The following is a 26,634-nucleotide window of genomic DNA, read 5'->3' on the forward strand; positions in this document are numbered from 1 at the left end:
GGTAAAGGTGCAATGTTAGTCATGGTGAAACATATCATCCCATTCGAGACAAAGGGGCGTATCTCATTTTTTTCAACTTTGCCAGGAGGCAAGTTTAAAGATGTTTTCATAAGTTTATTTTATCGTATTCTGTCAAAATTTAATTTGATCTTGTAAGTTACACCTGACACGAAGGAAATCAAACTAAATTTTAAAAGAAGATGTTGGAATAATGAGAAAAGGTTTTTAACTTGTCTCTTGGAAAAGTTGAGAAAATGATATACGCCCTTTTGTCTTGAGAGGGACGACATAGTAACACTTTCGAAAGTATTGAATATTTAACATTTTATTAACGTCAGTAACAAAAAAAAAAAAAAAAAAAAATACAATATATTTTAAAAGTTTTAATATATGTGTGTAATTAAACTCCAGTGTTGTCTCGAATCCATTCTCTGAAGTATGTAACTCTGGCATAGCCTGTGGGAGCACCATATTCACAGCCATCTGCAGGGACGAAGGAAACTACTCCTACTTGGATTTCATCAACTGTGAATGGGCCACCACTGTCACCCTACAGGAATATAAGCAATTAGTACTCATTATTTACTTTATTTTCTTACTATCATAAAAAACAACTATGTAAATATATCGTGTTTCCCAAAATAACTTGAGTTAAACGAACAGCGTTTATTATTAACGTTTCAGATATATCTACTGAAGGCACTCTAATCTAGAAACTATTAAAAATTAAGTACTGATAAGTTTTAGGAACAAAATCGGCCAATAGTCAATCATATATTCAAATACACATACTATTTCTTTCACCTGAGAGGACTGAGAGAGAATTCTGAATACCATAGTCAGGACTGATATATTTCTCCCGTCCATAAATATATTTCTTGCTTACTGATTCAGTTATTTATTCAAATCAGTGATCTTCAATCTATTCAAGTCTGAAAACACACCTGAAACTACAGGTTATTCAACTTCACAGAACCTAGTGATGTAAAGAAAATTCTTTGTTCAGGGTTGGATTAACCCATTTGCAAGCCCGGGGCTAGAAGAAAAAATATGTGGCCCCTTCTGACTTCACCTAATACATTTCTGTGAAAGTACAGTAGGAAAGTTAAGAGAATAAGTTTCATATTTTTGGTTATGTTTTATTTTATGATGATTATTGTATCTCCATGATTCTTTTCAGATAGCTAGTTGGGATTTTGATCAGAGTGAAGGTCCCTGCCCACCTGGAGACCCGGGACTAACTATAGCCCTCCTAAGCCTCCTTAATCTGGCCCTGCTTTTGTTGCTCCATAAACTAAATTTCTTTAATTAACGAATACTGACACTTTAAATTTATACATTTTTATGGGTCTTCTTGCAGAATGCGTTTGAAGATTGGGTTTATTTTTTTGCATGAATGATACATGTACTAATTATAGATCTATAGATGTCTCGGGGAGATAGGAAATTTTCCACGGAAAAAAATGTGCCACATTGCTTTCTTAATTATGTAAGTCTGACGTATATGTGCATTACATTAAAAGAAACAATAGAAAAAGTATGTTATCGTCTGTGTTTGTTTACAATGCAGTATATAGGCTATTAGTAGCTATACAAATATTTCCAATAATATTTTAACAAGAGTATTTCCATATTTGTGATTTATTCCACGAAATATGATTAGATTCACTATCACAGACAATTTATGCGAAGGATACAAAGTCAATAACTCATAGTTATACCATATATTAAGAGGATTAAACCCTAGACAATCAAGGGATATTTTTTCTTCAAACGAGACCCTCGAACAACTGCTATTCCTTTTGGACCTGATCGTGAGCGAAAATATTTGAATTTAACATTGTGTTAAATGACACAGAGCCTGTGTGTTAAATTAGGATTTAGGATTTAGATTTCTGGGCTTTCGGCATCTAAGGCCATTTAGCCCGTCACGATTTGAGGGATGACGTCCCTCGGCGAGCACACAATCCGGGAATGGGGAAGGATGAAAGGATTGGGGAAGGAAGGAAGCGGCCTGGGACCTATAAGTTAGGTACCACCCCGGTATTTGCCTGGTATGAATGAGGAAAACCCAGAAAAACCGCATTCAGGGTGGCTGGCCTGAAAAAGCGTGTTACACTTTTTCGACCGAGTGACCCCACCGGGATTCGAACCCGGGACTGCTCGCACCGAAGGCAAGAGCGTTAGCGACTACGCTATGCGGGGCCACTGTGTGTTAAATTAACACATGTGTAGAATCTTCGGTGACTACCAAATATGTTGGGCATCTAATTATAAAGGCTTATGAATTGAAGCTACAAACGAACACAGTAGAAAGAAATACTTAAACAAATCCAGGTATATGCAAAATTCCAACATGCAAACCACGCGATATTGTTTCAATCGTTTTACATAATGTTTCTGAAGAAATATGTCAACAGCGAGAAACATCTTATTCCTGTGTCACTTCTACACTTCACTAGGGCACACCAATCAACACCGGGGACTGTGCTTCAAAAATGGCGGTAAACAAGTAGAATCATGAATAAGAGGCAAATATATTATAAGGATACAGTTAAGAGTTTCTTATCATTCTTGAACAAGCTTGTGTTTCACACCATCAAGAAATACTTTACAATAAATGTTGGGGAGGACGACAAAAAAAAAAAAAAAAAAAATTAGATTTTCTATATGAAGTGTTCTGTAGTTTACTATTCTTATTTTAAAATTAGAATCTTCGGTAAGTGTAAACATGCAGACCACGTGGTTTTCCAACACAGAAAAATGGTTACATCAACACCACATACGGAGTTATTTCAACACCGAAATAGCTATCGTAGTAACACAAAAATGGAGTCAAACTAACACCAAAATCGGTGTTAGTCTGGTGGTCTGACCTTGAATTTTAATACAGGGAGTGTTGAATGAACACCAAAATGGTGTTACTTATATGGCTTTATCTTGAATCATGACAGATTCTGTGTTGAAATAATAAGAAAATGATGTTGAAGTAACACAGGAACTGTGTTATATTGATACTTGACATGGTGTAATATTAACACAAAATAATTAACACACTACACACTGTGTTACTTTCTTCGTGTTGGTGCAACACCGTCACAAGTAACACTAAACACTTTTCTCCGCACTACCGACTCTGACATGGTGTCGAATCAACACTGAAAATACTAACACAGATCCGAATTTAACACCGCTCAACATCGGTTGTGTGTTGAAGACGTAACACAGCCCCTATGTTAAACGCCAACACCACGGGGTCTGTGTTGAACTAACACTGCATAGTGGTAGTCACGCTGGAAACACTGCCCTGTGTTAAAACGAAGTTGAATTAACACAAATATTTTTTACTGTGTGATATTTGTTCATTCACATATAATTGAAAATTGATGTGAGCTACGTACCAATTGCCTTCAAAATTTTTTAAAAGATATTTTTCTTTACACACACAAATGAACCTTAATTAGTTTCCTCCATTATGAATACTTGCGACGCATCAACCATACGGTACTTGAGGAATCACGAATGAATCACACCAATAAGTTTAGAATTGTTATTTAGACAATAGAGTTCCAGTCTTTGTTTACGTGGCACCCCTTAATAAACTATGACAACTCCTTACTTCATTTTTGGTAAAGTGAAGTGTCACATTTGGTGTAAGATTCTGAGTTTGATATCAGACAAAAAATGAAATGAAATGTTTAAGTTTTACATCCCACAGTTATGCTATAGGTAGGCTAAAGGAGATGGTGATGATGAGAAATGAATGAAGTGGTAGAATGAAGGAAATGGAAAGAAACAGGAGTATCCTGGATAAACCTAAGGACATGGTGTTTGTTCACCACAAAGCCTATTTGGTGCGAGCAGCGAAAGAGCCCGGGACTCCCCGCGCTAGAGAAGAACGGTCTACCACTGAGTGAACAAACTATGATACTCAGGATAATTTTGCTTGTAAGACATCACATAATGTTTGAAAGTATAACAAACCACAAGAAAACAAAACGTTTGGTTAAATCAAAAATTTCTTTGTATTTTCTGATCATCGCGGTTATCATAAACATTGCCTCTAAATTAATATTCGACTCAGCTCTTAGTTTTCAAATATTGTGCATTAATACTATTCTTCCCGTGCGAAGCTAGCCATTTATGATAACTACATAATTGAAATCATTGTTTGTTTGTATAAGTGTCCGGGTACAAATCCACACTGTTAGTTTGGTATGCTTGTAAGTAGCTGTATCAAAGAGACGGAAGGCTGGAAGAGATCGTCAACTTTTAGAATTTTCTGGTTGATATCCTAAGGGAAAGGAGGGGAGTTTAAGCGTGGAGTACTAACATGGGTGAAAATTCACCCGTTAGTATCTATAGAGTATTAAAACTTTTCAATTTATATAGTATCTTTATTATTTTTTCTATAGCGGTATGGTATCCAAATTTTCTATTGAAGTACTTATTTAGAAGTTTTTTTTTTTAATCCAAAAATTGACATTGTACCGCATAAAAAATCTTATTTTGCCAAGAAAACATTTAATGCAAAATTTACTTTTTACAATCTCTCACATCTCACATATAATTTTGATATTGCACACTTATTATGTTAAAAAATTGTATGCAATTTTGGATTAAAGTATTTATTTAGAATTTTTAATTTTAAAAAAATGACATTGGAACGCATCAAAAGAACAAACCTTAATTTGTCAAGAAAACATTTAAAGCAAAATTTACTAATTATAAAAATATGTCATAAGAATTTTATTATCTTACAGATTCGTCATATACTGAAAATCGTAGCTTTTTCAAAATTATGCACCAAAAAATTGTGTGGGTGGAACGCGCCGAGTCGTGAAGCTTAACCTAGATCTACCGATTTCACCACCCAATAGAACGCGAGGGTGTGTTCTGGTCGTCAATCCCCACCCATCAAATTTTTGGCAGTGAGTGTCGTCTCTCGCGCTACACGGAACACATCTCCCGAGAGTACAGTGTTGTTGGATTGGCGCCAAGTTCCGTTTTCTTAATTGTCTTTTTGTTGCGTCATATTTTCGTTGTTACTATTCGTGTTATTATTACCTTTTTAGAATAATTGTTACACTGGTTAGTGTTGTGCAGTGTTATTATTGGCAATTTTTTAAATGCTAGTTTTTAATACTCATTTACTATGTTTTCAAAGTTTGGCAACTTTGTTAGTGAATTTCAGTTGTTTGATGTTTCCACTAGTGTGCGCTCGGGAAGCGGCTACCGAAGTTTTCCAATGTGTCGGAGCTCAAACAAAGTATTTCTATGATTGGTTTAGAGCCCAAGCTTCACGACTCGGTGTGAGTACTATAGTATGTATAGAGTATTCAAACATGTTAGTACACTACGGTTAATGGGGAAGAGATTGTTTAAAAATGGTGCCAAAAATAGTGTGTCAAAAATTGTGCCAAAAATCACACGAGCTCCTCGTCTTAGGAAGATGAAACTCGGTGTGTAAACTAATCTTCAAAAATAAGTTGAGATACACATATAATTTATAATCCGAAAGAAAATGCTGTGGCCTAGGCATTCCTTTCACAACTAGAAAGTATATGAAAGGAGTGATATGTGAAAATAATTGATAATGACTGATTAGTGTCAAATTCATATTTTCCGGGGTCACTGAGGTGAATAGTAACATTCCCAATGCCATCTAAATCCAAGTTCAACCCCAATCGGGTCAAAGTGAGAAGGGGTGAAAAATAAAAGGTTTAAAATGATCGAGATTGATATCGAATTCATAATTTCGGGGTTGCTAACTTAATTGATGACAATTCCAATAACATTTAAGCCCAGGTTTTTTCTCAAGAACATGTACGTCAACTGGCCCGGGAATTGACAGAGGGAATGCCGAGGGTATTTCTCGTAGTTATTTATTCCATACAGTTCTTTGTGTTTAAGTAATGTGCATAAACATTATTCCTTCTGTGCGAAGACGGGTACTGCTGCTAGTCCTTTATAAAATCATTTAAATTAAATCACTATTGCTATTCTACTCAACTGAGTTTGAGATCTGAATATCTGCTAGTGTCAAGCAACTTACGGCTCAGGCCTCATATTAAGTGAAGAGCTAAAATAACATTTTGATCACTAACTCATATGTTACTTGATATTTCTATTTTGCTTTCCCCTTATATATGATGCTCACATGATACGTTTCTACAGAAAGCTGATAACATTCATATATGCATGCATATTTCAATAGTGTTACATAAGAATAATCCGCACGTGGACAAAACTGTTATTCATTTTTCATTGGTACTTAATTTGACTTCACTAAACAAGTATATCAATATAAGAAAATAATTTACAAAATATATTATTAAAATCGAAAATAAATGCAAATATGAAATGTTGCATGTTTAGTGAGTATTTGAGTAAGTTTGGGTCTCAGGAATAATTTAACGTTATAAGAATGAAGAATACATATTTAAATGTGAAATTACAATGGGATATTAGGAAATATATCTAAACAGCAATGACCTAACATTTCATTGACCATTAAAATGCTTCTGTCTCATACTTCGAAATACTTACATAGCACGTTCCACGGTGGTTAGAACCACTCGCACATATATTTTCATCGGTAATCCATTGGGCTGCATAATACTGACGACATTGAGCATTTGTGATTATTGGTAATTGGACATATCTAAGCTCATCAGTCACATACGGGTAAGCTGAAAAAAAGTGTAAGTTATGTAGACTGACGGTAAAAACTACTTATATTGCAAAATTATATGTGGGTGTTACATTTAAATAATGAAAACTTATTTCTTACAACAAGATCATTGTAGTTTATGGAAGTACAAGAGTAAATATGAATCAAATAATATATATAACTCACATATGAGGCTCGTTATTTTTTCATATTGCTTACAATAAGTTCAAAATTATAAAAGCAAATCGATTGTAGTACTCTCTATTGATTAACTTACCATCTGAAGTTGCTCCCCAACCACTGACAGTACCAGTTTCACCTGCGTAGTCATTAGATCCACTTGCTAGTGCAATAGGAGAAATATAGTCTGAAAGACAGATGATGCTAGGTTAATATACAAGTTCGTCAACTAGTAAACATTCATTATATACTACATAACTTCGAAGAAATTTAATATATATGTATTAAAATACTAAATATTATGACATCTTGAATAAATAAATAGAATAAGTCATAGGACAAAGTTAAAATAGCTACCCTATAAATAAGGGACAGTTAAACTCGTTTCTTACCGAAGTAGTCTACTTCTATATATTATTATTTTGTATTCGAATTCAAACTGATTTTAATGTAGGTTTCGTGGCTACATTTCTCGACAACAATTGTTGATGCTTCAAATATTTTTAAAATGATTTTAAGGAAATTCATTAAAATATTTACAATGGTAATAAATGACTTTAAATGAATTGGATGTTAAGATATTTCCTATAATGTTAGCACTTAAACATATTACTCTTGGAAATAACAGCTGTAATGCCATTTAAGAAAGTTAAACATATCTTTTATAGCTTTTGAAACATATATACTTAATTCCAATAAATATGGCGTATGCTAATTACTGTAAAGGTTTATTTTATATAGGTCATGAAAAGACTACAGAAAATGTTCGTGAATACTGGCGATTTGAAATGTGTAAGTAGCATTTTATATTGCCTCGACCCTGACAAAGGACATTAATAGAAGTTAATTAATCAGATTATCTGTAGCAACAACAACACTAAAAATAACGAGTCCTGATTTACATTTTATATAAATTAAGAACAATTGAAGAGCTCAATTCCAAAATAGCTTAAGTCAAAAAAGTAAGTTTTTCAGGAGACCATATTTTAGTGTATGTTTCCATCATTCTATTTCTGTCAAAGAAAAGTAATCTACGTAAAAGAAAATTGAAATTGCCTACTTTCAATATCTATAGCGAGAGTTGATGGTGAAATTATCATCTATAGCGAGAGTTTTATGTGTTTTTAGGCATGAGTCAGGAAATAACTTCAAAGAATTCTGTTGACTAAGAACATTTTGAAAACAGCACTGTTTTCATTTGCCTACAATTAATTTGAATTATGGAGTTTTGGCATGAAACCCTGTTCAATATAGGTAGATGCTGAAATGGATCTTAAAAGAAACAATATCTCAAAATTGACAAAAACTGACTTAGGCTCTTTTGGAATCCACCCGTTCAATTATAAGAAATTAAGCTTAAACATATCTACTGTATACTTGGGATAGAGAAATAGAATCTGTTAAGACAACTTTGTATAATTCTAGTGACAATGCTGTAAGACTGATAACTTTCTCAGTATCTAAGAATCTGTTCGTCAAATCCATGTTATTTCCCGCACGATGATATACATACATTTATTTGTACTTAGACTTATGCATGTGGCTGTACAACACAAAGTAAAATCACAACTTTGTAATTACAAAACGTTGTAATTACCGCTATAATTGCCGGTACTAATACAAAACAAGTGCGGCAGTTGTAATATATTTATGTATGTAATAAAGTAAATGAAACTATATGGATAAAACCAGATAACATGATAGACTGAAAAATGATATGAATTAATGAAAAAATAACTGTGCTAGGAGAGCTAATAAGAATGTAATGCATACATAAATTTAGAAAATAAACCTTCTAAAGAATTAGATAGTGATCATATGAAAAATGTGTCACAAACAGTAGTTTAGTTTATAGTTTGAATTGTTCTAGTACAAACATAAAATTAATTTATTTTTCCATAGTATGAAAACTGACAAAAATAATAACAATACTAAAAGCAGGAATTATACCCATAATTCTCTGAATACTTTCCCTAAATCAACATAATCATGTTTGTTAGCCATATATATATATATATATATATATATATATATATATATATATATATATATATATATATATATATATATATATATCAGGGGTGGACTGGCTACATAAAGAGGGCGCGGTCACATACTTTGGGAGGGCGCCGTCCATCCGAGACTTTCGCTTGTATCGAATACCCCCTCCTATTACAAGGAAGTGCCGGGGGGCTTCTCCCGGAAAATTAGTACACAAAAAACAACAAAAGATTAAGTAGCTATTGCAGTTAATCACGATAGAATTATACAAATTCAATATGTTCATAAACAAACAAAGATACTTTGAGTACTAAATATATTAGGCCTATATAAATCTGCACACTTTAACTGAGACTACAAAATTAACACCAGTTGTTTAAATTCTTCGGCTATATTTGTTAACAGCCTAATTATAACTGAAGATCTGAGTTAAGTTTGGGGCTTATGCTATTTTTCATACTTCTGTCCTTTTAAAGCTGTGTTCATCATAACATTAATTTTGGGGTTTTTACTGGACGCAACGAGTTAAAACTGCACATTAAGCAATGACTTTAGTAGAGATTTATCATTTTTTTTTTATTTTTTCAGCAATTCCAGGCCATAGCGGACTTAACTACTACGGTGCCGCATCTCCTCCTATGTACAACCTCTGTATGAGGTTACAAGATCAAGAACAACATTAATTTATTTTTCATCTATTTTTAAAACCGTTGATAAAAAGTATACATGAAACATTTACTACAAATTAACAAAAGTAAATTTAGAATTATATACCTACCTAGGGAAAAAAGAAATTCAAAAACAAAACTGGAAAATGAAAGTCAAGTCACTGTTTTATGCTTGAAGGAGCCTTCGTATCTCCCTGCTTTTCTCACACATTTCGTCAATAATAAGATTGTTGTCTATTTTGGTTAGAATGTCTCTTTCTGAGTTCATCAAGAACAATGATTCCAGATGTTCATCTGTAAGTCTTGAACGGAGTCTTGTTTTTATGTATCTGAGCTTTGAAAATGCTCGCTCACAGAATACTTGTGTTGCCGGTAATGTAAGAAGATGCTTATAAACTTTGAATAATTCTGTGTAGAGTCTTGAGTACATATTGTACTGCAGAATCACATCGAAGATGCCCTTAAAGCAAGAAAGGTACTTCACTCCATCACATTTTATAGACCTTAAATCCGCAATATCGTCAGTCGGCCCCAAATACTCCTCCTCATCCTCCATGAAATCTTCAGAAAACTTGTCCTCTTCAATCAAATCTTCAATCATACGAACCTCAACAGCTTCTTGATCTTTCTTAATTCTCATAAGGGGATTTTGAAAACTCTTCCCACATTGATGAAAACGAAAGAAGCTCTTCTTTAAGTTTTCCCTCTTCACAATCAGGAATTAATTCAGTGATTCTTTACAGTGACAACGAAGCCAGACTTAAACTCTTGAACTTCTTAGGATCAATACACTCTAAATCTAAGTATAAGCTTAGATTTTCAGCAAATCGTTCCTATATGCTGTTAGAAATTTGGTCTGGAACACAGTTGAAAACGGTTACTTCAAATCTGTATTTACTGTCTTCAATTACTTCATCAGAAGCTGATTCCCCTGCCATTTTCTTTCTTTTTCTACATTTTACCTCAGGCAATTCTGTTTCTATATACTAACTTATTCTAGACTAGGAACATCTGTAATGAGTCCTTCTATACTATTTGACATTTCTGTTGGACAGTGTTCTGCTGCTTTGTAGACTTTGTCAAACTGGTCCCTAGCTTCTTTCAAGTTATTGAAGTTGAGTTGAGGATATCAGGCGCCATACTTGGACATAGTCTAAGTTTTTTGTTTGCAAGTAGTCTGATAAAGGTGTGGTATGCTGAATAATCAATAAAAACATCATAGCCACAATGATAGTCTCAAAGGAGCACAACTTTTGAATGAGAGACATTGCATCTTGTCTGACTTTGGAATTGAATTCTTGCGAGTTACCAATCGCACTTAAAGCTGCTACGAGTTCCACATATACTGGTTTTGATTTTCTTGGTCTGGCATCCTTTGAGTCGGGTGCTCAGTAATGAAAGTGTCCAAATATTTTTACAGCAGCGTTGCTTTTACTTCTCCATCGAGTTATCCCAATAGACTCAAGACGGACGCTTGGGTTTTGTTCGAAGTACACCTCAAGTCGTTTCTGGGATTATTTCAAAAATATCTGAATTTCCTGGAGAAGCCCAAAGAAAGATATATATATATATATATAAACACCCAAGCTCGGCCAGAGGGCAAGGCCGTAGGCTGAGTAAAGACTGGATCTGGGGGCGGAGCAGTGGGGGTGGGAGGATTGATATATAAAAATCATCCAAAATGACCGATATTATAGTCAAATCTATAAATTCCAGGGTCCCTAAGATCATTATAACTACATTCCTAAAGCCACAAAAACAGAAAGAGCGAGGCCACAGGCCGAGCAAATACTGGGATTTGGGGCGAAGCGTGGGGTTGGTAAGGGTGATATGTAAAAATCGTCCAAAATGACCGATATTAGAGTCAAATCTATATATTTAGGGGTAAATCTAATATCATTAATAGCATTCACACGCCGAAAACAGAAAGAGCGAGGCGGCAGGCCGAGCAAATACCGGGGTCTGGGGTGGAGCCCTAGCTGGCCAAAAGCTAGCGAATTTATAAAATAACTATGTATATAGCTTTTTTTAAAGTGTTCAGAGAAGAAACTGCGCCTTCTCGAGGCTAAGACGGGTCTTAGCCCTCCCGAGGAGGGCGTAAAGGCACTGATGTAAGGAGGGCGCAGCGGCCATCGGGCCGGTACTTGATTATGGCCAGTCCAACCCTGATATATATATATATATAAAACTTAAATAGTAACCTGTACTAAAATTCAACGCATGTAACTTAACAAGAAACAGAGCATCAACGTTACTTTTCAAAATGTTGAAAAAAGTAATAGATTATATATAATTTTCAATCTAGAAGTTTATTAACGTGAGAATATCGGACAATTGTTTAAAATTGTTGTACTCATATCTGAAAACTAGGACAACTTACGCATCACAAAGTTCTCAACGCAAGTACAAAGTTCACAATATAAAACAGAAGTACCTCAAGAATCCCTGCAGGACAAATTTCTCTCAATTTTACATCTAAAAGTCATTCCTAAAACAAATAAGACTGGTTCTTTTCACACGAGTTTTATTCCGGTACTTTTTGAGTCTTGGAAACAGACAAAAGTCTCATGAAGCTGTATCCGACGAGTAGGGAGCTTGACAAACCAAAATATTGTGCTGTGTTCGGAAAGGCAACCATATGATATGCATGAATAAAATAATTGTCCAGGCACAGTCTTCCGAGGTTTGAGTTCCATATGCAGGGTCGGACTGGCTGCTACTTGGCCCCGGGGGCTGACATATTATGTTGGCCCCGAATTCTCAATCCCTTTTCCCAACTATCATTACCTGAACTGTCCGCTGTTTTCCCACAATAAAAGCATACCATTATCTTAAATAAGGCACACTATTCTTTAGTAGCCATACCTTTCAGGGTATATGTTATATGACAATATTTATGAGAATACGAAAGTGATCTCAGATCTTTCTGTTAGGTTTCAAATTGATATTTTTCCTGGGCCAAGAAACTAAACTCCCAAGAATTGTATTGTCAGGCCACTATAGTTTCGGCTTCCTTTTATATTCCGCGATTGGAAGAGTGTTGGATTTCACTATTGTTTTTACTTGCACCGACATGACTTTGAAACTGGCATAGCCCATTCTTACTTTATACGTGATATGAGTCGCAACAAAATTTTAATGAAACGTTCAAAGAGCTTGATGTCTGCAGATTACCGCTGTGGCTATCCACAAGAATATTAGTTGTCGCACATGTTTTCCACATTTTTTTCTCTTCCTCCTGACATCCTCTCTTTATTAAAATTTTCATTTGGTCCCTGTCTGGTGGCAATTACCGCCTTGCCACTTGGGCCAGTCCGGACCTGTCCATAAATCTAAATATTTCGAACAAAAATGGTTACGTAGATGACGGGAGATATCTAAAGAGAAGTCCTTTTTTCTCTAAGCGCTCACATGTGCCTTTGTCACTGCAATCAAAGAACATAATCAACATTTGCTTTGATTTTACTACGCGAACTATGTCTGGCTGGTGAGGTCAGAGGTATCCATTGAGTTGATTGTGACTTCGTTTTCTGGTCCTATCCATACACCACTTTTTCACCATTTTAGAATGTATCCAGACCACACAAGAGAACTAAACATAACACTTACATGTATCTCTTGTTGTAGAGAAGTAAACACCTCCTGCTTGTTAAAGACATTGTGGATTCCTCTTTCACGACGCGAGCGATTGGCAAACCTGCACAATTAGTTTTCTCAAAACCACAGGTCGAGTACTTTTCTGACAGGTCTCGTAAAGGTAATTTAGTAAAAACATATAGAAGCTGAATGTAGATTTTGGTTCAGATCAGCTGATACGTTTTGCTATTTCTAGCTTTCATGCTTCTGTTACCAATGAAGGTTGATATTTCAGATTTTGTCCTACAGACATATTTGTTCACCTAATTCTTCGCAGAGATTATGTTAATTAAAATATATATTTGAAATATTTTATTTACTGACAAACGATATTTATTAACGTAACTCAAATTTACTCTTATAGGTTATCTAGGCTCAATTCTTGGTGAATGTATATGTAGAAAATTATAAGGATACTTACCGGAATAAGAAACGGATTCTGGAAGTCTAACGACACATACATCATTACGAAGTAAATCGGGGTCGAAGTTCCTGTGTACAGTAATGTCAGTAGAAGAAAGAACCACTCTTCCAGTTTCGCTGTTAGCGTTCATATTCTGGGTTCCCAAATAAACTTGCACTCTTCGGTGCCTAATGAAGTAAAAAAAAAGTATAACTAATTATAGAGACTTTCAATGATGTATACTGCTTTAAATAATAATCAACACGATTTCAAGTGTGTACGTTTGAAGTCAGTGAAAAGCAACCAAAATATTCCTGTATTTTTATCTTCTACGTGTCCAAATAATATTAAAGTTGATTGTGCCTAATATTGCGTACAGTTATTCACAATGTTATGGAGCAGTCAGTCAGTTAAACTTTAGGCCGGCGTTTTTGTTTTGCATGAAAGAGGTTTCGGACTTTGTTAAAGTTGATTTTTTAATGATTTCAGTATAACGTTGTCTTGCAGGATATATGTGATAATTTCTTAATAATTTTGATTCTAAGCCAACGCTGGACTCAAACCGCCTTATGCAGAGTCGTTTCGATATATGATTAGCGTCATACTAAAGTCGTGACTACTACAGGAACCTTATGTTAGTCGAACTATTTAGTATAGCACTAATCACGTGTCAAAATGACTCTGCATATGGCCCAAAGTAACTTATTAACAGGCGCATACTAATAGAGAAGGTCAGCGACAAATATTTTTGACAATATCTCTTTTAATTTTAAAACATAGTTTTGACATTTATTTTGAATGTATATTTCATCTGATGGTTAAATATCATTTTGGCATGGTGAAATTAATGCTGCCAAAAATATGAATAAATTGACTCATAAAAATTCTACTTAATCACATTATATTTCTATGAAATACTATGTATGAATTGACTAAATGAGAATATTTTTATTGTAGGCTATATGTATTGTATTTTTCAGTGTATTAGTACATGTGTTTATTTACACGTATAAATAATATCACGTCCGTGTGTTACTGTGTTGAACTGCACGCGTATAATCCAGTTGATTGTAACATTGTTTATAGGCAACAAGTACAGTAAAGGTAGATTACAAAATTACAATTGAGAGTTTTATATAATTATAAAATTAAATTGTAAATCCGAAAATGTCCAAAAGCCAGAGATCCATTTCAGAGAGTGATATTGTTGGTTTATTAGATTCTGATAATAAAAAATCACGAAGATTTGTTAATAGCACGAATAGTGAAACAGATGTTTTTAAGCTTAGGTCCTAAGTGCTAATGGAACAAAGATATTAGGCCTACAGATCCTAATATGGATGAGTCACCAGAATAAGATGCAGAAAGTATGAATCGGAGGAGAAAGAGGAAAATATTGCAAATGTTCAGCCGACATGAGAACTACCACGACCTCAGGCCAAAATAGATCACCCATGCAAGAATATGAAGCATCCTTCAGGAACGGAATGGAAAGCAAAGCCGTTGATCAATCGTAGGAGATGCCAGGCTCGTTGTAAATATTATGGCATCAGTACTCGGGCCAAAGCATGGTTTAGAGCCTGGGAGTCCGAAAAACTCATTTTAAATACATTAGACGATGGTGTCCAGATATATTGTAACCCGCACAAACCAGAAACTTTCAACTATCCAAAAGCTAACCTTTGATTCGTTCATTCGGAATACAGAAAAGTTTCATAAGGAAGAAAGTTTGGGCCTAATAGGGACTTTACTAAATTATGTTGTTCACAATCAGAACAAAGATAAAATAGAATAACTTTTAAACGAACAGAATTTTCCAGTGTATAGAGCAACACTGTCGGAACTGAGAATGCTCCTATTACTCAAATGTCTACATTACGACGACGCCACTATACGTGACGTACAAAGACAACAGAATAAATTTGCTTCCACCAGAGAACTTTGGAACATGGTTGTGAACGAATTTCCGACATTGAACAATCCTGGTGAGTCAGTCAGAGCGGGCGAAGAAGTGATTACATTTTTTATGGCCGTTTTCCATTTAGAATACACATTCCAACAAAGACCCGGAAGTACGGGATTGAAGTGATTCTCTTGTGCGATTCGATCTCAATTACTGTTTTGCTACTGAACCTTACACAGACAAGGTTGAAAATGAACAATGAGATTGCAAGAAGTACATATGTCCCACACATACCGAGAAGGAATAATAGATGATAAAGGAAATCTGCATGCAGTGCAGCGCTGAATAACTATAGGAAATACAATGGACAATCAAAAAGACCGCTATTATGTTGTAAAATTTTCCAAAAATATTAACATACCTTATTTCTAGTTATCTTATAAACGGTATTTATTTTAGGGTTGTTTCATCTTTCAGAAAAGCGGAAGTGACGTCACTGTACGCTATTTGACGTCATCACACTTCCAGCCGTTGGTTTTAAACTTCATTTAAATGTCTATGACGGTAGCAACCATATTTACATTCGTTTCCTTGTTCAAATATATAGAAATGAAATGGGATGAGTAACTGACTCTGGCGTTTGTATATAGTAAAATAAATATAGCACTGGTAGATACGTGACTGTTAATGCAAACGACCAGTTTGTTAATATTCTAGCTATTCCACTTAACAATAGTAATACATGTTGTACTCCTCTTAAAAGAGTATTTAAAGACTAATTTGCCATGTATTCTACATACTTATATTTTTTTACTACCTGATACATATGCACTAAAGTGACTGAAAGCTGGTAATTGCTGTATGTACCCAGGAGCGAAAATGTTGAATAAAGTAAATATGACTAAGCTAAAGGTGTAATAATTGAACCAGAAGCCATCAAACATTTAGCAGGATATTTGCTCTTTATTTCCTAGAATTTATTTGATTTCATTCAGCAAAATAGAATCAGCTAGTGGGAGGTTTCCTATTGTGACTAAAACTATGATCTCTTATTATTTCTGTTTAAAAAAGAGTACTTTAAATAGTAAAAATAAAGTATAGGTATTCCTGATATGAAACTTTAAAATATGTTTGTCGTGAGTAATGAAGATTTAGAAACAGAAAGGAAAGAAGAAAACAAATTTATTTAAATGTAAGTTATGTATTATAGCTATTAAAAGATTTGTATTAAACCATAATCGCAAACTTAAGGAAGTTGAGGTTTTCTCGTAATTGCTTTAAACAATATATTTATAAATAAATTCGAATAAGAAATAGCAAATCTGAATTTGAAACTCCGGTCATCTGAACGTAATCGATTGTACTAATTTGTAATTGTAAATGCTTCTCTACCAAAGCCAAGTTACTTGCTGTGAACTGAGAAGATATCATTCATTGCCGTATTTTGCCAATTTATTCGTGTTTACTTAAATGAAACATTTTATTTTCTAAAATTCCTTAATAATTTTACTTCACATAGTGAATTCTACTATAGGACTTACTGATATCCGCAGTGAGCTGCTGTGAGAATCCACTGTGAAGAAATGAGAGAGCCTCCGCAGTATGTTTGACCATCAAAAATCAGAAGAGCTTGGTAAGGAAATTGGCCATGAGAAGCAAGTTGGCCATTGATAATTCTGTCACTAGGCCCTGAAATAGCAATCGTACGTACATTAGAAGAACAAATCTTAACTCAGCCAATATTCAGAATTGTGGTATTACAGGACATTTCATTTCTTTGGATTCCTGATTAGGTTTGTTCTTTCTGACGTATAAGACTATTTTTTATCTTGAACTATCTTGAATGTCTTACAAGCATAAACGTACTTTGGCAATTTTTAGAAACAACTTACCTGTGATTTATTTATTTCTGAAAAATCTTAATTTACTGTTTTTATTTTGACTCAAGTATTATACTATTTATAATTAGAGTGAAATGAAGAGAAAGAGCACTACAATTTATGTAATGTATTGTATTAAAATGTATAATTGAATTATTATGAGATAAAAAAGCATAACAATACTCAAAATATTCATAGCTATATTCAGGAATAATTATTATTCGTCTCTTTTATGATAGTGAAAAACAAATTATTCCATTGTTATATACTATATAAAATTAATGATAACGTTTAGATAATACCTAAAATTAAAAGTTTTATGATAAAGCAAGTGACAAAGAAAGAGTAACCAAAATATTAACATTTTCATCTAACCATAATCTTGTCAAATGCGCTGTATACAACTTTGCTTTTAGTAGTTCACCGATAAAAATTATGAATAACATGTCACTTTTACCTATATGAGTTGAACTTACGATATGAGTAGTTTTTTCATACATTTCTATCCTAATTTTGCCGGAATATTCTGTAACAGTAAACTAACGTAATAATCAATTATGAAAAAGTTGTTAAGTGGAGAAGCTGGAATTATGTCCAATCCTGTGAGTTTCTCGACTTCTTGTTCCGTCCTGCTCTGCAATTTTTGTTAACCTGATTCTCCTTATTTCCACGATTCATCTTCCATCTCCGCACACTCCCGTTTCTTTGTCTACTGCAGTCCTCTTGTTTCTCCCGCAATTCTACTGTGACATCTTTTGCCTTCCGAAATGGCTTGCAGAAGGCAGTTCTTGAGGCACTTTTTCTATCTGACAGTGAGATTGATCTGGTGGACACAATTGCTTCTAATATTCTAGTGTTTTGTAATTATTTGGTCTAGGAATTAATTCGTGCGGGTGGACAAGAGATGGCGTGACGAATGGAGCGTCCCACAGTTCCGTGTATCCACACATGTGTTGCAAACCCCTGTCATCGCGTATCGTTCGTAGTATAGGGCAGTGGATTAAAGCGTCATTAACACCAGTTTGTAGTTAAGTGAACATGGCGCAATTTGTGCCTGATAAAGTGTTTTTGCGGGGTGTCCTGCTGCATTACTTTAACATGCAGAAAAGTGCGACTGAAAGTCATCGTATTTTGGTGGAAGTGTATGGTGACCATGCTGTAGCTGAGCAAACGTGTCAGAAGTGGTTTGCACGGTTTAGAAGTGGTGATTTCGGCTTGGCAGACCAAGAGCGAGCTGGACAGCCAAAAAAATTCAAGACGAAGAATTGACAGCATTGCTCGAGCAGGATTCGTGTCAAACGCAGGAACAACTTGCAGCAGCATTAGACGTTGATCAAACAACAGTCTCCAAACGCTTGAAAGCCATGGGAATGATTCAAAAGATGTCACATTGGGTTCCACATGAATTGAAAGACAGAGACGTTGAAAGACGAAAAACCATTTGCGAATTGCTGCTTCAACGACAGAGCAGAAAGGGGTTTCTGCATCGAATTATTACGGGTGATGAGAAGTGGATCCATTACGAGAACCCTAAACGAAAAAAGGCCTGGGTGAAACCAGGTGAACCAGATCCATCACAACCAAAACGAGATATTCACTGTGCAAAGGTTATGCTGTGCATATGGTGGGATATGAAAGGTGTGGTGTACTATGAGCTGCTGCAACCGGGTGAAACTATGAATGGAGAATGTTATCGACGACAATTAATGCGTTTGAAGCAAGCTCTGGCCAGAACACGACCAGAATGGGAGAACAGACATGATAAACTTATTGTTCAACATGATAACGCTCGCCCACATGTCGCAAAACCGGTCAAAACCTATTTAGAAAATGTCGGATGGGAAGTTTTACCCCACCCGCTGTATTCACCAGACGTTGCTCCTTCGGACTACTACTTGTTCGATTGCATGAACAAAGATTTAATTGGACAGCGGTTTACTTCTTCAGAAAATATCGAAACATGGGTCTCTGACTGGATCGCTTCCAAGGATGAGGACTTCTTTCGCCACGGAATCCGTACATTGCCTGACAGATGGGCAAAAGTGGTGGCTAGCGATGGACAATATTTTTCTTAAGGTATTTATGTATTTTGTGTTTGTACTACAGCTTCAATGTGTGCGTACCAACCGCACGAATTAATTCCTAGACCAAATAACAAAATGATTTTATTCAATGTAGATAATTAGATGTGATTTTATTGTATAAGTGCGTATTATTTTTCTTACGATACTATAATTTATCGCTGATGTCTAGGCATATCTCTAAGCTACGCCTATGCACTGCATTGTAATTCTGATTATATGGTATATTGACAAATATTATACGATTGCTTGGACTTCCAAATGTTTATCAACACTTTAAAGCTCACATATAGTTATCCCAGAAACAACAATATAGTTATTCCTATTTTATTAGTTGTTGACTTTTGTTGCTGTAAATTTAATCGTCATACCCGTGCATGGATACATACCCCTAAAATAGAAAACCGATCTTATTTACACAGAAAGTTTCTAAAAAGAGGAATACCATCCAATGTAAACAATACATTTGGTGCAAGTGTTGAGTTTCACAGTCGTACTTTTAGCAATTTGAAAATATTATTAGAGTAACTCTCAACTAGTCGAACATATTAGCAAATAGAAAAGCGAAAACTGAATAACTCACATGAACATTTTATGTTATTAATATCGGATAAAATGAATTTTGCTTTTGGTGGTCTCGTAAACATCTGTGTGTAATTATTACTGTAATATTGTATTGATAACATGCTAAGATACTTAGGTGTAAAAGAACTTACCAGTTCCTTTCGGAGCATCATCCAACAACGGAACACGTCGTATATTAAATGTTTCCAGAGTAGTCTGCGGTGCAGACTGAAATAGAAGTAAGTAAACAGGATTTCAGTAATTCAAAATAAAAGTAACTAACTAACTAACTCTATGGCCTATGGAACCCGGAGGTTCAGTGCCGCGTTCACAAAAGCTCTCCACTGACTTCTATCCTTAGCCGATTGGATCCAGTTTCTACTTTGTATTCCTATTTCTGCGAGACCCATCTTAATATTGTCCTCCCATCTGCGCCTAGGTTCTCCTAATGGTCGTTTTCCGATTGGTCTTCCAGTCAAGACTTTGAAAGCGTTTCCATTTTCTTTCATTCTAGCTACATGACTTTCCCACCTAAGCCTCCTAGACTTGACGACCCTAACAATGTTGGGTAAACCATATAAATTATGTAGTTCCTCGTTATGATGTTTCCGCCATTCCCCATGCCCGTTCATCTTGGGTCCGAATATTCGTCTCAGGATCTTGTTCTCAAATACTTTCAGTCTATGTTCTTTCCTCAGAGTAAGCGACCATGTTTCGCAACCATATAGAACAACAAGCATGATTATCGTTTTATATATTTTAAGCTTCAAATTCCTCGACAGAATTCGCGACGACAAGAGATTTTGAACCGAATAGTAACACGAATTCCCTGCTTTTAGACGACATTTAATTTCTTCGTGAATATGATTTTCGTCTGTTATTATTGATCCTAAATATTTGAAAGTATCCACTTTATGAAAAGCATTATTTAATATTTTAACGCATCCATAATTTGCCGTATTACGGTCCCGACGCACTTACATGTATTTAGTTTTCTCTGCATTTACTTCTATATAATGCTTCCTGTCCTCTGTCCTTGCAAGCGTTTAATAAGATCTCTGCATTTCTTTCTATTGTTCTGTTATCATCCCCTATTAAATTTACATCATCAGCATATGCCACAACCTGGTGAATACAGTTCAACTCTATGCCCTGGTTGCTATCTTTGATTTTCCTTATAGCGTATTCCAGCACAAAGTTAAATAATAATGGCGACAACGCATCTCCTTGTTTCAGGCTATTTTCGACATGAAAGCTCGTGGACAAAAATTTTCCTACGCGGACTTTAGGATTCATTTAAACATATTTCAATTAATCTAATTAGCTTTCTCGGTATTCCAAGTTCTGTAAGAACGTTGTATAATGTTTCTCTCCAAACCGAGTCGTACGCCTTTCTAAAATCAATAAATAGTTGATGGACCGAGGTATTGTATTCCCACTTTTTTTCGAGTATTTCGCGAATGGTAAATATTTGGTCGATGGATGATCGATGTCGTCTAAATACGCACTGATAATCTCCAATAATTTCATCTGCATATGGTGCCAATCTTGCTAATAGGATATTTGAAAGGATTTTATAGGATGTTGACAGAAGAGAAATGCCTCGATAATTATTAGTCAGTTTTGTCGCCTTTCTTGTGAATTGGAACAATGGTTGATTCTTTCCACTCTTGTGGCAATTCTTCCTTGTTCCAGATAAGGAGAATGAGTTTGTGTATCTTCTTCCACAAGTTTTCGCCTCTAGCTAAAATTAACTTAGCCGGAACTTCATCTACACCCGGAGATTTGTGTTTCTTTAATTTCTTTATAACGATTTCTACTTCTATTCGGTTGGGTTCTGGGATATACGGTTCTTCGGTGTGTATCTCCTTTTCTCCACGCACATTAGTTTTTGCCTGCGTGTTCAGCAAATCGTCAAAGAAATCTTTCCATCTATTTAAGATATCTATCCGTATTAGTGAGAACTGTTCCGTCAGCTTTCTTTAATATATAAGCACGAGGTTGATAGCCTTTCTTAAATTCGCTGATCCCCTTATACATGTCTCGAATATTTTTATTTTTAGTATTATCTTCAAGTTTCTTAATTTTAGCTTTCAAAAAATCGCGTTTCTTTGTTCTAAAAGTTTTGGAAGTTTCCCGCCTGATGTCTACGAAATTTTGTGTAATTTTTTCATTCGGATTTTTAGCCAATCTAATTTTCCATGGAAAGATCTTGTCGAAGTACTTGATGATATGTTGTGGTCCAAATTGTCCAGTACCCAAACGGTGTACATATTAGTCCTTAATGGAAAGGGACAGACAAGACCCTCTAATTTGTAACGTCTGCATGTCGTTGCTGCTATCTGATCTTCAATTTGCAGCACACGATTATATGTTACAGAAATGTTAAGCTTATATAAATTACAATAATCTTTCTGGAACGAATAAGAGTATGTACCTGTAAACCTACGTAGAATGGGAGCAGCCGTTCATGAGACATGTTGTGTCTTTCTTTTTGTGGTGCTAATCTTCTGCCCTTACAATTAAAATATACTAATTGACTTATTTTTTAGGACAGCTTGACAATATGTTGAAGCCTTTATGAATAACCCAACCATAAGTTTTTAAAAGCTCAAGAGAATTGCTAAATGTGGCTGCAAAGTTAAAAACAGTGCGTATATTCAACAAACGGTGTTCAGTGTACAAATCTTTGCTGCTGTCGAGGCTCTGTGATGAACAGCAATGTGACTAACACTAAGAAATGTTCTTACTTTGTGGAATAGGTCTGTGTTATCAGTTTCTGGCACTTTGTTAGCATTTTGTTTTGGAATATTCAGCTTTTCAGTAGCTATTTATTACATTTGAAGAAGTTAAGTTTAAATTTGACATATCTGCAGAGACGTATTTATGATGTGGTATTTAGGTGTCTTACATAATATAATTTATATGCACAATATAACGTTCATTTAATAACAATAGCAATGTAATGTAAATAATATTGATTTGAATAACAATTCACAAAAGTGGAGAAAAATTAATATTAATTTGTCGGGTTCCGATCTTGCTTGTAATCAAGTTTCGTCGAGTTGACTCCCTGCATACTCCTTGTATTCTATTGTACTGATTTCTTAATTTAACTATATTTCAACTATTTCTCCTTACATTGTAACGTATTATACATCAAATTAAAGCTCTTTCTGCTCTTTCAAACGTTATAGGGTACATGTTTTCATAAAATGGACAATTTTTGAGGAAAATTCATTTATATGTAAATATGTTTTTTAAAATCTTAAAAATTTTTAATTTTCTCATATTCATTATATTTCCTTGTGTTCATTACTGTTACAATCGATTGCATTCGGGCTTAACTTATAATTTTAAGAAAAGAATCATCAAAATCGGATCATTGGTTACCGAGATAATGATTTTCTCGTAAGAGAACACGCCAAAAAATCCAATATGGCGACATATTTAAAAATGGAGGCTAGAATAATTTTGGCATCCGACCCAAAAACGAATTGAATACCGAAGTACTTTCAATATGCCAAGTTTAATACTTGTGTCCAGCCTGTCATGATCCTTGCCTTTTTTGTTGTTAAGAGACCAGACTATCATATTAGTTTAATGGAATAGTGAATACGCATAATGTGCGTACTTGGTTGTCTGAAAATCCACACGAAACAGTACGGTATACAGGGTTTTCGCCGAAAGTGAGTGCCTTTTGTACAATATTCAGAAAACAAGTACACGGACCACTATTTTTTAAATTGAAAAGCACTATCATCGGTATTGCATTTTTGGACACGCTCCAGCAATGGCTTTGTCCTCAATTGGACAATGAGAAAAACAGTTACATTATCTGGGAACAACAAGGTGCAGCCCCACACTTCTATTGTGAATACTTAAGATTGAATGAAGTTTTTCTTCAACGATGAATCGGTCACTTTTGTGAAGATGATGTTGCTCTTCTGCAATGGGGCTAAGATCTTCCGACTTCATCCCCTGCGATATCTTTCTGTTAGAATATTTAAAGGATCTTGTTTACATGCCACCGCTACCAGCTAACCTACCTGAATTGCAAGTAGAAGTGTTTCAGCAGTGGATTGGATTAGATTTGAGATTAACGGCTTATTCAGCAGGAAAGCTATATGAGTCATGGACCTACAGCTTAACGTGGGACCGAACTACTTGAGCTCAGCCGGGAATCGAATTCGGGATTCCCATGCCTAAAGCACGCACATTATCCACATAACCCTAGAAGCTCTTGCAGCAGTGGAATGTGTTACCCCAGACAGCAGCTTTAGTGTGGTTAGAAATTGAGGACAAATTTGGTGTACGTCATATTACAAAGGGATTTTACCTTGAACACTCTTAATTTGTGACAAAAGCTATTTGAGTTACCGTTCTCTTAAAGTTAAGTTTCATTTCTGTATTGTACACACATGCTCATTAAATCTTGCGCGTATACTGTGGTTCACATTTTTTTTTTTAATTTGTAAAATTTTTCTTTCCGCTTTTGGTTAAAGTTAAGTGATTGGTAATCAGAGATAATCGAAAGTATTCCATGTAAGAAAATATCCCCAAAAATGTTAACAATAATACAATTATTAACAAGAAATAAAGTGAAACTCGATTGAGTAAATCCTATCAATCGTGCTTTCGAAAGAGTTTTGTAGTAGTAAAGGAAAATTCAGAATTTCCTGCGAAGGTACAGGAGGGAAGAAAGGAAGTAAAATGTTAAATCTATTGGTCTAAACCTCGTATCTAGACTTTCTGTCAAACATATATACAGTTCTGTGATCAATATTTCGTACGCAAATATAGAAACAGACATAAAAGCTATTCTCTTGAGTTAAGTTGGTTTTGAGTTTAACGTCCCGTTTAGCAGCCAGGCTATATGAGACGTGGACCTACTGATTAACGTAGAATCCGAACTACATGAGCTGAGCTCCCGCCGGGAATCGAACTCGGGTCTCCCACGCCAAGCTATTCTCTTGAGGCTCGAAATGATGGGTTGAGGCTAGATAAGCTCAATGTATTATACAAAGTAGGAAATTCTTTTAACAGAGTCCCCGTAGATGAATGAATACAATGAAGTTAACAAATAATGAAAGAAGAAAGAATTTTGACACCGGAACGAATCCCTTTTCTTTCTTTTATAATTTAATTAATTTATTTTTTCATTTTTCATTTCTGTTAGAATAGTAGGATACCAATAAAATTTGCATATTGATACGAACTGAAACAATATAATAAGAAAGACACTTTTGTTAAGTTTTCCCTTTAATCTACGTATCTACTCAGAAGCAAAGTACTATCGGTTATAGCTCTTGTTTGCGTTTTGGTATTGGAAGATAGTTTCAATACAACATGCCTTCTCATAGTTTGAATCATCTGTACACGGCATGTGTTCTATACCCTAATTCCTTGAATAGCTATCAAATATAATCATCGGATGTCCGTACGAAGTAGGTCAAAGTATAAACTGTGTGAGTTTGGTGAAACTTGAACGATTTCTATGGATCTCGTGTTATGAAATTTCTTCTGATTTCTCTGAATCCAAACCTCAACTCAGATGTAATTCGGAAATCAAGGGTTGAACACTGTAATACGCGTATAACATATACATACTAAGCTTGTTAAGATATACCATGTCTCTCGGTTTCACCTAATCCTAACAAATTCGATTGTCAATAGCTTGAGAGCCAAAGGTATGAAAACAATATTACAAACGTGCCAAGGTAAAACCCTACGTCAAATTTGATCAAGACAGGATACGTTTTGTTGATAACATGCTATATATACTATCCTTGTGAATACCAAGTTCGGTGAAAATTGGCTGTTTTGTCGATCGTGTTTTAGTTAAATATTTTGACTTCACTAAGTTCAACCTCAAATTTAATGACCAATATAACTATACCAAGTGCTATCAAGACCAAATGTGTTGTATCGATCGGAGTCTAATAAATTTCTGGATTTCACCAAGTCCAAGCCCAAATTTGATTCTAATAGCCCGAAAGCCAAAAGTATGAACACAATAGGTCTAATATTTCCATATCCTTCAAGATCTATCACCATGTCAAGTTTAGTGAAGACAGGTAAGATTCATTGATATCATACTATATATACTATCTTTGTAATTTTTAAAATAGAAAAATCATACGAAGGACGAAAAAACTATCATGTCAATTATTCCTTATATTTATATCTAATGAATGATGAGGTTACGGTTTATATCATTGGATGCTGTGATGAAAACGTACTATAACGTTTTCTTTTACTTATACAGATACTTTTCATGTTTATAATTCTAAACGTTAATTTTACGAGGTATTTACCTGTGCTGCGACTACTAGTAAAGTAAGTAATATAAACGCCTTCATTTTGTAATTGTTAACTACTATCCATTAGAAACCCAGTTGCTTATATATTATCACAATGTAATTATATTTAGAACTACTTATCTATTCATATCATGACTTTGATAATTTGAGAGTATTATTTGGGAATAAGGTTAAAAATTGGATTAAATGGGTAGTACTGGTCGTGATTATTTGATTTATTTAAGATAAACACCAAACCTTGAACAGTTTTTATATTGTTTTTTTCTTTTCATTCAATTTTCTTATTTGTTTGTTTTCTTTATTAATTCTTTTTGTGCACATT

General features: G+C 34.7%; 1 protein-coding gene across 1 annotated transcript; it reads right to left on the reverse strand.

Moving 5' to 3' along the window:
• Nucleotides 1-309: 309 nt before the first annotated feature.
• LOC145684727 (brachyurin-like) lies at nucleotides 310-26,369 on the reverse strand. The gene is made up of 7 exons (XM_081757100.1): nucleotides 26,307-26,369; nucleotides 20,142-20,217; nucleotides 17,006-17,153; nucleotides 13,580-13,749; nucleotides 6,951-7,040; nucleotides 6,550-6,692; nucleotides 310-550 (listed from the first exon to the last, which is right to left on the reverse strand). Exons 1-7 carry the CDS (start codon nucleotides 26,349-26,351, stop codon nucleotides 401-403), a joined length of 822 nt encoding a protein of 273 aa, XP_081613226.1. The 5' UTR covers nucleotides 26,352-26,369; the 3' UTR covers nucleotides 310-400.
• Nucleotides 26,370-26,634: the final 265 nt, after the last annotated feature.

This window comes from Thermobia domestica, chromosome 5 (assembly GCF_964235325.1).
Source record: "Thermobia domestica chromosome 5, izTheDome1.hap1.1, whole genome shotgun sequence".
Lineage (NCBI taxonomy): Eukaryota > Metazoa > Arthropoda > Insecta > Zygentoma > Lepismatidae > Thermobia > Thermobia domestica.